Source organism: Euprymna scolopes, chromosome 38 (genome assembly GCF_053919585.1).
Source record: "Euprymna scolopes isolate OS-2025 chromosome 38, ASM5391958v1, whole genome shotgun sequence".
NCBI classification, from domain to species: domain Eukaryota; kingdom Metazoa; phylum Mollusca; class Cephalopoda; order Sepiida; family Sepiolidae; genus Euprymna; species Euprymna scolopes.
The window spans coordinates 59,604,473-59,619,552 of record NC_136519.1 but is presented as its reverse complement, the minus strand read 5'-3'; the positions used below and the strand labels follow the sequence as shown (position 1 = coordinate 59,619,552).

Sequence of the window (15,080 nt, the reverse complement as noted above, 5' to 3'; positions counted from 1 at the left end):
CCTCAAGGGTCCATCCTGGGCTCAACTCTCTTCCTGATCTACATCAATGATCTCCCTAAACACATACTTAAATCATTAATTGACATCTATGCTGATGACACGACCATCTACGGCAACACATCAAAGGCTGTAAATGACAAAGTTCTCTCTGATTCTCTCTCCTCTGATCTCAAATGAGTGGTTCAGTGGGGAAGATGTGGCTGGTTACCTTTAATGCATCTAAAACCAAACTCCTATCTTTACATCATCAACGCTCTGATCCCCATCTGGCATCAATTGAAATGGATGGCTCTCGTCTAGGAGAAGCCCCATGTTTTGACAAGCTTCTGGGCTTGACCTTATCTCCTGAATAGGGTTACACACGTGAGATTCTCAATTTGCAGAATGACTGGTGAACCAAATAAAAAAAAATGTAAAGAAATATATGAATATAAAAGCTCTAAAATGAAATCGATTTTGAGCTTTTAAAACTTGCTATAAAAAGCCAATCTGTCGGTCTGTATATATAGACAATATGAAATTCTGTCTAGCAATAAATCACTGGCAGATGTTTGCTATGTTCTTAAAAATTGTTTTTTAAAAAAAGTTCTATCGAAAAAATTCTTAATCAGCTTCTATATTTTTCCTTATATTAATAGGAAATGGGAGAGATTCCCCTCCCCAAAATATCTACTATCACCACCACTCATGTGGAAATAACATTCACTTTTGTCTCTGCATCTTTATTTGTACACGCACAACGAATGACATTTATAATGTCCAAATACATTTATTATTTTAGAGGACATTATTTTATAGTTATTATTAATAAATAATAAAATAATTCTGTAAAAACAAAGTAATTTAGAGTTCGAACATTTATTCACTGTTCAACACACTGATCAATACAAACGGCATCCGGAGGGAATTTTTTATTATTACATTTTCATCCCAAACAAGGCCTTTGATGTAGGGGGCTACTATCAGGGACATAAGCTACAGGGGTACTATGTTGGGTAGCAAGTTGTCCGTTCACATTACACTTGAACTTCTGCATGCCAGTACAGTTGGGGAAGCAGGAACCCGTAAGGGAATTTGAAAGTCTAGCGGTTCTGGTGAAGAAACTACTGGAGTAGAAGGCTCTCTTACATCTAGGGATCTCTATTGTGAAGGGGTGGGATTTTGCTGCTTGTCGGGTTTGTCGAGGGCACAAGTGCTTGCAGTTCGTCGGAGCATTCACTGTTAAAGTACTTGTAGAACAGGCAGAGGGATGCTATATTTCGTCGATGAGACAGAGGCTGAAACTTAGATGATAATTCAGGAACTATCAGGTTGACGACTCTCTTTTAAACCTTGTCTAGGAGTGAGAGCCTAGTAGCAGACGCACTAGCCCAAATATAATAACAATACTCCATACATGGGAGAATGGTGGCCTTATAGAGGCACAGGATACTTTTGGGCGTTAGTAGCTTTCTAGCATGGTAGAGAGAACCTACCTTTTTCGAAGCAGTCCTGGCAATGCTCTCAATGTAATTTTTCCCACTCATGTTTCCTGTAAACGTTAGGCTGTGGAGTTTTAAAGATGTACTTTCAGATAAAGAGTCTTTGGCCATTGCTATTGGTGGTAAGGTTTACTGTAGTTATTGAAGGAAACAAATTTAGTCTTGGCAGCAGTGAATGTGACCATCCATTTGCATCCCCATTCCACTACAGATTGGAGGTCGTTCTATAGTGTTTCTGCCATTTCTTTAGATATGTGTTCATTTGCTTTCCTGTCGTGCCTGTTATAGAGCATGGTGTCATCAGCATATATACTCATCTCACAGGCAATTTTGTCAGGAAGGTCATTTATTAATATTAGGAATAATAGAGGTCCAAGGATACACCCCTGAGGCAATCCCGCATTTATATCATATTGTTTAGATGTACGACCATCGAGGACAAACTGGATTTTTCTCTTATCTAGGAAGGATTTAATTATGTTAAGTATTCGTCCAGTGACACCGTATGATCTGATTTTCCTGAGAAGACCTTCATGCCATACCCTGTCAAAAGCCTTATATATATCTAGAGCTACCGCTCTACCCTCCCCTGCTTTGTCCAGTGAATGGTATATGCGTTCAGAGATTACAGCTAGGATATCTGCTGTGGAACGGGCTTGCCTAAATCCATATTGTTGGTCGGTCAGAAGTTTAGCATCTGTAAGGTGTAGGACTAGAGCTTGGTTAATCATGAACTCAAATATTTTGGCGAAAAGTGGGAGGAGATTAATGAGGCGATAATTTAATGGGTCAGTTCTTTTGCCAGCAGGCAGAAAAGCAAGATTCATTAAGGCATTTGTTGTAAAGTTTGGAGAGAACCAGAGCTACTTTAGTGGATCACTTTTTAATAGCACAGCCGGGATGAGATCAGGTCCACATGCCTTTGAAGTGTCAAGATTTTTTATGATAGCATACATCTGAGAAAGGGCGATTTTCAGATCGTCTAGTGTGGCGTCTGTCCGCAAAGGAAAGTCAGGGAGTGGGGTGGTTAGTAGGGTCCAGTGTGGAGTTGGAGGCAAACCCACTGGCAAACATGTTAGCCTTCTCGGTTGATGAGCACACAACCTCATGATTGTTGGTTAGTAGGGAAATTATTTACTACACTGTTGTAGATTTTCCAGAAGTCACGGGTTCCTAATTTCTGTGCCTTGATGCATTTTTTGTGGTTTCAGTAAATTCTCTCTTAGCTATCGCTGTTTCTTTCTTACAGTTATTTCTGGTTTCTATATACTTCTGTGTGTTTGAACTGGACTTATGTCGGTTAAATCTGTGGTACGCATCCTGCCTTTGCATGATGGCAGCTGCACAAGTAGAAGTAAACCATTGAGGAAAGTGGGGCTTGCTATAAAACTTCCGTGTGGGAACATGTGCTTCCATTGATGATTTGAACCATTCAGTGGTCTCATTTGCGCACTGTTCAGCAGGAAGTGAAAAGATTTTTCGCCATGGGGCGTCTCTGATGAGATCCCTGATTGCTTCCCAGTCAGCCTTTTTATAATATCTCGTTGTTTTGAGAACTGGCTCTTCAGTTTTGGTTCTAGAGTTTAGGGCGATTTCAACTATTATCACTACATGATCAGCATTCCTAAGTGGGCTGTGGGCGTTCATAACAAAATCATCAGGAACTGTGGTCAGAAACAGATTTAAAAGCGATGCATGTTGTTCTTGCTGATCAGGGAAACGGGTTGGAAACGTAACCATCTGTGATAGGGAATGAGATATACAGAAGCTATGTGTTGTGCTACCAGCTGCATCTGTGTAAGTAGAAAATGCAAGCCAGTTCTTGTGGTGGAAATTGAAGTCTCCAAATACATGCACTTGTGCGCTAGTGTCGAGGGAAAGTACTGTATCTATGCTGTCAGAGACTTTGTTTATTAGGGTAAAGTCCTGGGTCAAGGGAGAGCGGTAGAGAAAATAAAAGTAACTAATGTTATGTTGCATGTTAAGTCTAAAGCACATAAAGGCTTGACTGTCCCATTCTAATTTTGTTTCTCTAGTCAAGGGGAGGATGTTTTGAATATAGACTCCAAGCCTGTGCATATGTTTGCCAGAGTCGTTACAGCAGAGTGGGAGATATCCAGGTATGTTAAAGTAGTTAGAGGGGATGGAGGAGTCTCACTTAGTGCTAAGATATCCGGGGTGTTTGTTAGGAGAAATGCTTCAGCATCATTTAAATTTGTTCTAAATGGATTTTCGTAAATGCTACTGTATATCAGTACTCTATTATTGCTGACTGGGATAGCTTCCGTACATATATATCTGACCTACCTCTGTATTCCATGTTTAAAAAGGATGTGTCCTCTATAGTATCAGACCTGACCGAATGGTTAATTGTAGGCATAGACCGATTCATACCATCTAAAAAATTCCAACAAAAACCTAACAGCCAGCCGTGGTTCTCCCCTGAATGTGCTGCTGCCATCACACACAGAAATCACTTTTTCCACAGCTACCAACGTAATAGATGTACTGAGACTAAAGCTGCTTTCAGGACTGCCAGCAACCACTGTAAAAGAGTAATAAAAAATGCAAGAGAGCTATATGCCACTTTGTTAAATCCAAAGTAGCTGAGTAGCGGCTTGGTTCCCACCAGTTCTGGCAAATAGCAAACAGAATCTTGAACAGAAGCGTGCATTCTATCCCAACTATCATCAATGGACCTGAGTTCATCTCGTCAGCATCAGACAAGGCTAGACTATTTGCCAAGAACTTTGCAGCTAATTCTACCCTATTCGACAATGGCCATCGACTCCCTGTATTTCCTCCTATAACAGACAACACGCTATGCAACATACAAATATCTGTACATGAGGTCGCCAAGCTAATCAAGAACCTTAAATTCCAGTAAAGCAACTGGCCCTGACGGCATTCCAGTTATAGTTCTGAAAAAGTTCCAACCATAACTTGCTCCCATACTTACAAAACTGTTTAAGCGTTGCCTTAAGGAGAAGTGCTTTCCAACACCCTGAAAAACCTCATCAGTATGCCCTGTATTTAAGAATTCAGGTGAAAAGTCATCTCCCTCTCAGTACAGACCAATAAGTCTCCTGTGTGTCATGAGTAAGTTGCTGGAATCCATATTAAATAAACATCAACAGAAACAACCTTCTTAGTGACATGCAATATGGTTTCCGCTCTGCAATATCTACAGCAGATGTGCTAACTGTTATATCATATAGGATTAGTGAATCTCTTGACAAAGGTTTCCCTTCCAGGGCAATTGCTCTTGACATATCAAAGGCCTTCGATAAGGTATCGCATAAGGGCCTACATCACAAGATTTCCAGCTACAGTATTACTGGAAATGTTTTCTCATTCATTAAATCATTTCTCTCTTATAAGTTCATGAGAGTAGTGGTTGATCGGCAGAAATCAGAGGCCCACAGTATTAATGCTGGAGTCCCCCAGGGGTCCATCCTGGGCCCAACTCTCTTCCTGATCTACATCAATGATCTCCCTAAACACATTATCATTAGTTGACATCTATGCTGATGACACGACCATCTATGTCAACACATCAAAGGCCGTAAATGACAAAGTTCTCTCTGATTCTCTCTCCTCTGATCTTGAGTGTGTGGTACAAGCTTCTATCTTTACATCATCAACGCTCTGATCCCCATCTGGCATCAATTGAAATGGATGGCTCTCGTCTTGGGGAGGCTCCATGTTTTGACAAGCTTCTGGGCTTGACTTTTACTCCTGATCTGAAATGGAACACGTACATCAAATCTGTTGCCAGGGACGCTGGGAAAATGGTGGGATCCTTCTACCGCTCCAGAAGATATCTCACTACTGATGCAATTCTCTATCTTTATAAAAGCCAAGTACATCTTAGGATAGAGTACTGCTGCCACATCTGTGCAGGAGCTGCTAAAAACAGCCTATCCTCCCTTGATAGAATACAAAATAGACTTCGTGGTTTGGTCGGGGATGCCCTTTTCTCTTCCCTGCAACCTCTCTCCCACAGAAGAGACGTTGCGAGCCTGTCTTTGTTTTATCGTTATTTCTATGGCAAGTGCTCGTCTGTGCACAAATCTCTCGTCCCTTTCCTCGCCACTCTTTCACGAGAAACACCCGTCTGGCAGAAACTACTGTCAATAATTTTCCCACTCTTTATCTGTGCCTAAATCCAAACGTAGATTCCATGAGCAGAGCTTCTTTCTAAGAAGTGCACGATTGTGGAACTCTCTTCCGTTTGCCTGTTTCCCACCTGACTACAACTTGGATGTCTTTAAATCCAACATAAACAAATTCCTGACAAACAGTCCCCTTAAGCTTACTTAAGGGGACTATCAAATCTCCAATACTAATGATTACTACAATACTATCTCATTGATTACTGTACACGCAATAACCCTTATCCCTGAGTGGCCTCTGGGCCTTGATAAGTGGTGACCCCCATGTAAAAAAAAGCCGCAAGGGAGGAGGCAAGTTGGTTTTGTCCTGGTTTACTTGATACTGTTATGTTGTTTTATAAGTTTATTTCAATCTTTAAGTAGATGAAGGTTGTTTTTTTATAGTTATTTGAAAATTATTATCAAGACCTATTTCAGTCACTTAAATTATTTGGATTAAAATGAGTTTCAGCTGTCTTAATGAATGTTTCTTTTGAGTAATTGTGTGTGTGCGGAAAAGTTGAACCCGAAAAAATCATCATCATCATCATCATCATCATCATCATCATCATCATCATCGCTAAATGCACAACTTATTCTACTAGATTATTTAAGAAAATCTTTCAAATAGTCGGCCATACTTTAATTTAAAATAGCATGCATTTGATACGTCTGAGATGTTATTTACTTCAGTCTATCACTTTTAAAGTAGAGTTCTTTTTTATCTGACGCATTTGAAATTGTATATTTAGATGCCTTTATGTATTTCAATATAAAAAACCCGTATGCCAATTGGTCTGTTTCTGAACCATGCACATTCCATGAATCCATCGAAAACTTTCTGTGGATGTTTACGTTTCTGAAAGCCAAATATCAAGAAGCAAAATACAAAAGCAAAAACAGAAACAAGAAATTAAAATAACAAATTTAATGAAATCTTGCGACGACTAATTAAGATGCATCATTCAAATGACGCCATGGTGCAACGTTCTCTTTATTTTTCTCTAAATACTAAAAATACAATTTTTTTGTAACTTAAAAGAAAAAAAATAGAAATGTGTTTGAAATCATAAAAAGATATTTTGCTTTTATATTTTTCAATTTATTTTAGTTCATTTAAATCGAATGGTTTTGTTGCATGTCCTTGAAACATTGAAAATAAAAAGTTGATTCAAATTTTATGATTTTTGCGCAATGAAGTCTATGTGAGTTCTAAACAAAATGTATCGTTTCTTTTCCTGTATTTTTTGTCGTTGTGTGATACAAACCAATATCTAAGAGTAGTCGCCAGGTGCACAGATCCGATTGAAACATGCACACAATACAAATACAATTATACAAAGTAAATACAAATAAGCAACAAAAATAGCATCATCCAACTTAGGGTATCACAAGGAATGACTAAAGATTGTGTATTTGTCTTAAGAGAAAATATCCCACGTCATTATGTTCTCAATGAACTAAAAAAGTTAAACTTTAAATAAAAATGTTGAACGTTAGATAAGTAAATGCTGAATAAGAAAAGTATACGTCTTTCTTATCCAAGTAACGTTCTAAAATTCGCATCGAAAGATATAGTGAATAGATGAATTTTGTATTCAAAATGTGTCTCAATGAGGGATTACTGCCTAGACACACGTACATATATAAACACGATATATATATATATAATGTATAAAAAAGGTAATAACTTATGAATCGTCGATATTAATCCCTTATGCACAACTAGTAAATAATAAGTAGTATATATAGAACTTCAATTAATAGAAATAAGCATCAAATATTATTAAATCCCTCATATATTCTTTATCTGGCATTATATATCCTTTCCATCTGAAATAATTTTTTATTATGTTAACGCCATCATTATACGTGACGATGTTAACTGGCAGATTTTACACATTCTTGAAGGTTTTCAAACTGGTTTAACAAGCTCAACTAGCGATTTGTATGTGAAGCATTCAGTTTGCTTTGAGAGTTCTTAAAATATATAATAACCCCATATAGCGACCTGTTTATACACAGACACACTAGTGTCGCTATAGTGTTTTTATTTTACCAAATTGTATTTTTTAATATAAATGCATATTGAATATTTAAGTTTATAAATTTCTCTTATAAGCAGAATAGAAAATCAGCACCTTCGTAGGGATTGAGCATCACTTTTTTGCGTCTGTTTACAACCCTTCTTTTAAAATCAGAGCTGGCTCCCTCTGTGATTCTTTCGTTTATAATATGAATTATAACGCCCCCCCCCAAAGATGCTACTAATTTTCATGTCGACATATAATCGTCAACCAATTTTCAACTTTAGTCATACATTAATCATAGATTTGAACGAGAAGTATTAGCAAAATGATTTACAAAATGTCTCAGCTTTTCTCTTATTTAAATGAAGCAACGGAAAGGAAAGAAACATTATCGCTAATTAATCATGAAATAGTACTGTTACGGTTCTGAACGATAAAACGCTTCGATCCTTGGCTCTTGTTTTCAAAGAGTGCAGAGCTCGTGTAAAAACCATACGAATGTATAAAAATAACATTAACATTTTCATCGTTCTGGCGGCGTAGACCGTGAACCTTTATCCATCACACTTTTCGATCGGCCTTTCCCACTTTTACTCTTTTTCTTTGATGTCACATTAATTGGTGACGGAACAACTTTCACCGGACGAGCTCGTGGAATGCGCGTCTTAAAAGCGGACTGGTTATCAAATTCCACTTTAGCTTTTTGTCGCAAATGTTCAAAATTTTTCGGGAAACCCGTCGTGATCTTATTATCTGAAATATTCACTTCTTTTATGCTCAGGAGTTTGCAGATGTTTTCGGGCAGGCCCAAGAGGATATTGTTTGACACGTCCAGTATTTCGAGGGATGCCATCTTGTTAATATGCGGAGGGAGGGATTCAAGGTCGTTTCCCGCCAAATACAGCACTTTGATTCGGTACAAATAAGCAAATTCTAATGGGATAGAATCGATATGATTATGAGCTAAATCAAGGAATAAAAGCGAAGCAAACACATCCACTCGGTCAGATGGAAACGTAAGCAGCTCATTATGAGAAAGGTTAAGCCTCAGTAATTTGTTCAGGCTACCAAAATCGTCTGGCAATTGTGTTATCTCATTCTGAGACATGTCGAGAGTTTGGAGATGAACCAACTTTGTCAATTCGGGAAGAAATTGTGACAGATTATTCAAACCAACATTCAAATGTTCTAAATAAGTAAGACTCTCAAACGAAGTTGGTAGATTCTCAATCGAGTTCTCGCTTAGGTTTAACGAGACCAGTAGTCGCAATTTATGAAAACAGTCAGGTAAAATAACGATGGTATTCTTCGATAGATTCAGATGGGTTAACAGTCGTAGTTTGAATACACTATTGGGGATTGCGTTCAGTTTGAGTCCGACCAGCTCAAGAGTGGTCAGTTGGCTACCGTGATCTTTATGTCCTATCAGATTTAGAGTTACAGTTGCGTCGCTAAGGTCAAGGTCGAGTGGATTGTCAGATAGATAGAGCTTCCGGACCGTCTTCGGTAAAAAAATGTCGCTCAGCTCGTTTCCTGACACGTCCAATGACTGAAGTTGATAGAGAGACTCAATTGATTTAGGGACGGCCCGAATCTGATTTCGGGAAAAATGAAACAATTCCAAATTGCGGAACTTACGCATGTCTTTCGGCAATTCAGATATCGAATTTTGAGAGATGTCCAGGAAACTGAGCACTTGCTTTTCGCCTAAAGATGGCGTCAGTGAGCTGACAAGGTTTCCGGCAATGTTCAAAGATTTCAAGGACAATAAATCACCGATGGCACTCGGGACTTTCTTGATCCGATTAAAAGAAACATCCAGAGATTTCAGGGAACTCATCGCCTTCATATCATCAGGTAGGACCTCGATGCGGTTGTGGGCGACCTTGAGTTCGCTTAAACTTTCTAAATATACAGCGAACATTAGAGACGTCAATTCGTTATAAGAGACGTCCATACTTTCGCAATGTGCTAAACACTTTGTACCTTCGGGCATGAATTCTATTTTGTTCTTAGAAATATCTAGACTTTGGAGATTACGAAAGCGTTCTATTTCTTCCGGTAGGTAATGAATAAGGTTCCCTGATAAATCCAAGACTCGTAGCGCCGAAGCAATCTGGCATAATTCTTGCGGCAAATGACTTAAATTATTGTGCGAAAAATTAAGGTTTTCGATGTAGTTTAGAAATCCAAGTTCCTTTGGTATTTCCTGTATGGAGTTATAAGAAACGTCGAGTCGTATCAATCGGATGAGTTTGTTAAACGTGTTCGGTATATTCTCTAAAGAATTGTGTGAAACGTCCAATTCTTTTATCGCTGGTTTCTTGACTTTTACGCTGGGGAGTGATTTTAACCGGTTATGCGAAAAATTCACCGCAGCATTTAACTCGTAGACATTCTTAAGAAACGAACGGATCAAATTATGTGAAAGGTCGATGTAAGTCAACGAGGAGCTTTTACCGAATTTCTTTGGTAGAGAAGTTAATCGATTATTAGAAACGTGCAAATATTGCAACGATGGACATTTGTGAATTGTTCGGGGAAGCTTTTTGATATTATTATTGGTCATGTCCAGATTAACCAAACAGGACATTTTAGATATGCTTGTTGGAAAGCTGGAAAGATTATTATTTCGAATGTCCAGCGTGTTCAAAAATCGCAGATTAGCTACAGTTTTTGGAATTCGTTTTAATCTATTGTTGGCGACCATTAGCTTGACAGTTTTTTCAGCGATTTCTTCATTCGAATAAATTTCAACTGGTAACGATTTAACGTTGAACGTATCATATTGGATAGTGACCCGTTCAGCATCTAAGATTTTGATATGTTTTTTGAGGATTAACGAAAGAGCTATAATTTTACTTCCGGGTCCTGTAGCTGGCGGTGGTTTTTCGTCCTTACCCTTACGCCTCACTTTATTTGCAGAGGACAGGGCGGAAGGCATGGTCGATTCTGAAACTGTTTAGGTGGACTTCAAAAATTATGTTGAGTTGTCGTGTTAATTATGTTAGTTCTGTTCGAGATTACTGAAAAAGAGAAGAAAATATCAGAGTTAGAAAGTAATATATATATATATATATATATATATATATATATAACTACTTCATTTACTCACATATATTTAATATACGAAAGTATAGATTTATGCGTAAACTTTAAGTATTTACTTCCAAAGTGCTCAATACGTAGGTAGAGCTCTTTAGTAATTTATAAAATATATATGGCGATTAAGCTACACTGAATATTCTGCGTTTCATCCACTATAGGATTCGACAGTCTTATGCGCGAATTCTGTGGTTGTTTCTTGTTTTTATATATGTTGAGGAAAAAAAAAAAGAAGGAAAACGTCTACCTTAAACCACTAACCTAGTTCTAAAACTGATCTTTTGTTCGATAAAATGCATGCCCATTGGCCGATAGGAAGGGGCGCGGTGGATACTAGAAAGCTGATTGGCTAACTAAAAATCCTCAACATATATAAAAACAAGAAACAACCACAGAATTCGCGCATAAGCCTGACGAATCCTATAGTGGATGAAACGTAGAATATTCAGTGGAGCTTAATCGCCATATATATTTTATAAATTACTATATATATATATATATATATATATATATGATTGATATGTAGTTTGCTTGAAGCATTGTGTGGGGTAGGTATGTAGTAGAGATTTAGAAGGCTATCACAATGCGAGGAATGAAATATAGTCGTTATTGGTGAAAGGGGACAAAATAAGTGGTAGTTTACAAAGCAATAAGTACATACATATATGTCTATATATACATATATTTATTCAGTTGTATTAGGTACACATGTCTTACTTGTTATGTCTGCGACAATATCCATTATTAATTTCGGAAAAAATTCCCCTTTCAAATGGTAGACGTGACAGATCGATTCAAAGCATGCTAAATGATGGAGTGGAAGTTGGATAGCTGTGTGGGGCATTGGAGCAAATTTGAGGAGGGGATTTATGTATGGTCTGATTGGTAATCAACATGTTTATATTTTTATTTATTTTATTTATTTATTTTTTAGTTTATAACTTGTAGCTTTAGCTTCAGCTTTTTTAATTTTGTATGTTCTCTGTCTATTTTGTTGTCTTTATTGTTATTACTAGCTGTACCCTGCCACGCGTTGCTGTGGCTCAAATTGGCGCAATGGAAAAAAGTCCAAAATGAGAAAAAGCATGTTTCTTATAGGTTTAATTTTCCATTTCGTATGGGTACACAGTTTTTGTTGTTCCATTTTCTTAGCTGATATAGAGATTTTCTGGTTTGGTGACTCTTGAATACGTAACATAAATTGTCCATGTGAAAAAACAGTCAGTGTGTAAATATTATTCCCTGTGCTTTGTTGATGGTTATTGCAAACGACAATAAAATTGGAAAGTACAATTTCCTAAAGTGAAATGATGTATCCGGTGGAATCAAGGTGCAATAACCTATATCTATCAGGTATAACTGTACTCCATATCAAATGTTCTCTTGTATCTATACTGAGCATATCTTATCTTTCAGTCCTACTAAATATTCGGTTTGGGCACCAAATCAGAATTTCTAATAGCAAGTAAATCATACCCTAACACTTTATCCTAATCCTAAACCTACTAAACCATATCTAATCATCCATTCCTAAACTTATAAAACTTCACCTAACCATACATTAACTCGTCTCTCTCAATCCAATACTGTAGCAAATATAGCTGCTTCCACTGTACAAATTTTTACCTATACCCTCTCCCAGTAAAAATGAAAATGGAAGCATAGTAATGCCCTTTATTAACCAGGTTTGAGGAGTGAAAATTTTCTGTAGAAGTTAACCTAAATGCCCGATTTTTTCAGGAGATATTAACCTAAATAACCAATAAATATTAACTACCCATGCGGGGTCGCAGAAATACCTGGATTAGGACCCAGACGCGGGGCGAACCCCCTCGGAGCTGATGGACCCATAGGTCTTCCCAGGTCATCCATCTAGGAGACGGAAAACTCTGAAACTAAACCTAGGGGAGGGAGGCCTCTTCAGTCCTGGACGACAACCATCCTAGAGCTGGTGACTCAAACAAATCACCGGTTGGCAAACCTAAACTGCTTAAGGAGGAGATAGGCTCTGTTTATCGCCCGGCTTTCATGCTCCTTCTTTGCCTATTGGCCAGGCGTAGAGGTACTATCACAGGGACTCGGCTGAATCACCCAGTGGTTGACCTTGTTTTCTGACTAGGGCAATGAACGCCGCTTCTCCCCACTCCCGCCACATCCCATCCCCCTAAACTGGACACAGTGGGGTGCTTCAGTGCCATATATGTCGGTGCAGTTGGACTGGGCTGGCTTTGCCTAACGGATTGAGGGTACCGGATTGACAGTTCCTGGCTGCTGTTTCTGACTGATAGTACAGGATCCCTAACTCTTTGGTAGCACTTAGAGCGGCTGCTCCCTCAACAGTTGTAAAATATCGGGATGTTTGTAGTGCCATGTCGCGCATGGAAAGGGACCCTGCACTCATTCCCGGTGGGCTTTCCTGAGGCCACAATCCTGTGGGTGAGGACAGCTGATGGTCTACTTGTATTGCATCTCTGGTATTCTGCACAACTACTTGTCCAGCACCCCCTCACTCACTCACCCTAACTGAAACTTTTAAATAAAATAAAATGAAATGACAGCTCAAGCAAAAGTTACGTTTAAACCAGGACCAAACTCAAAGAAAACCAACCTGCCTCCTCCCTTGAGGCTTGCATTTACTAATATCTGCGGGCTTAGAACTAACTTAGATGATGTCGAGTCATTTCTCCTTGTAAACACCCCGGATATCTTAGCATTAAGTGAAACTAATCTTCACTCCTCCATTCCCTCTAACCACTTTAACATGCCTGGTTATCTCCCACTCTACCGTAAGGACTCGGACAGACATATGCATGGACTTGGAGTCTATATTCGTAACACCCTCCCCCTGACTAGAGAAATAAAACTAAAATCAGAGGACCAGGCCTTTATGTGCTTCAGACTAAATATGCAACACATTATTAGCTACTTGTATTTTCTCTACCGCTCTCCCTCAAACCAAGACTGTACCCTAATAAACAAAGTCTCAGACAGCATAGATATAGCACTCTCCCTCGATACTAGCGCATAAATACATGTATTTGGTGATTTCAATGTCCACCACAGTAACTGGCTAGGATTCTCTAATCACACAGACGTAGCTGGTAGCGCAACACATAGCTTCTCTATATCCCATTCTCTATCTCAGTTGGTTACATTTCCGACACGTTTCCCAGACCAACAAGATCAACATGCCTCACTTCTAGATCTCTTTCTGACAACGGTTCCCAATGACTGTACAACAAATGCCCACAGCCCACTCGGCAATGCTGATCACACTGTGATAATGGTAGAAATCAGCCTAAATTCTAGCCCTAAAACTGAAGACCCACTACTCAAAACAACGAGGTATTACAAAAAGGCTGACTGGTAAGCCATCAGGGAGCTCATCAGAGATGCCCCATGGCAAAATATCTTTACTCTTCCAGCAGAACAGTGTGCAAATGAGACCACTGAATGGTTCAAAACTGCTATTGAAGCACATGTTCCCGCACGGAAATTCTATAGCAAGCCCCCTCCCCCAAATGGTTTACTTCTGCTTGTGCAGCTGCCATTTGTCAAAGGCAGCATGCGTTCCGCAGATTCAACCGACATAAGTCCAGCTAAAATAAACAGAAGTTTATAGAAGCTAGAAATAATTGTAAGAGAGTGATAGAGACAGCTAAGACAGATTACTCTGAAACCACCAGAAAACGCATCGAAACACAGAAATTAGGAACCCGGGATTTTTGGAAAATCTTCAACAGCGTAGTAAATAATGGACAGTCAACTATTCCCCCACTATCAAACGATCATGAGGTTGCTTGCAGGGCAACTGACAAGGCTAATCTGCTTGCCAGTCGGTTTGCCTCAAACTCCACACTGAACTCGGTACACCACTCACTCCCTGATTTTCCTCTGCGAACAGACGCCTCACTAGACGATTTGAAAATCACCCCTTCTCAGGTACATGCTATTATAAAAAACCTAGACACCTCAAAAGCATGTGGATCAGATCTCATCCCGGCTGTGCTATCAAAAAAATGCTCTGCCGAGGTGGCTCCAGTTCTGTCCAAAATTTACAATAAATTCCTTAACGAATCTTGTTTTCCCGACTGCTGGAAAACCGCCTCTGTGGTACCAGTCTTCAAGAATTCTGGTGAAAGAACTGACCCACTAAATTATCGCCCCATTAGCCTCCTCCCGCTTTTCGCCAAAATATTTGAGTCCTTAGTTAATCAAGCCCTAGTCCAGCACCTAACAGCTGCTAAACTCCTGACTGACAAACAATATGGATTCAGGCAAGCCCGTTCAACAGCAGATATCTTAACTGT

The 15,080-nt window shown here is 38.9% G+C and overlaps 1 protein-coding gene across 9 annotated transcripts in view; it reads right to left on the bottom strand.

Moving 5' to 3' along the window:
• Positions 1-15,080, bottom strand: part of LOC145263165 (uncharacterized) — a 1,002,407-nt gene that overhangs the window by 916,700 nt on the left and 70,627 nt on the right. For 8 of the 9 annotated variants that reach the window (XM_080120181.1, XM_080120182.1, XM_080120183.1 and 5 more), the window contains one exon: positions 6,587-10,691. The exons of the other annotated variant lie outside the window; for it this stretch is intronic. In XM_080120181.1, coding sequence (XP_079976307.1) covers positions 8,189-10,609 — 2,421 coding nt within the window. In that variant the 5' untranslated portion in view covers positions 10,610-10,691 and the 3' untranslated portion in view covers positions 6,587-8,188. Of the gene's footprint in view, positions 1-6,586; positions 10,692-15,080 lie in introns of those variants that run through there. 9 annotated transcript variants of the gene reach the window in all.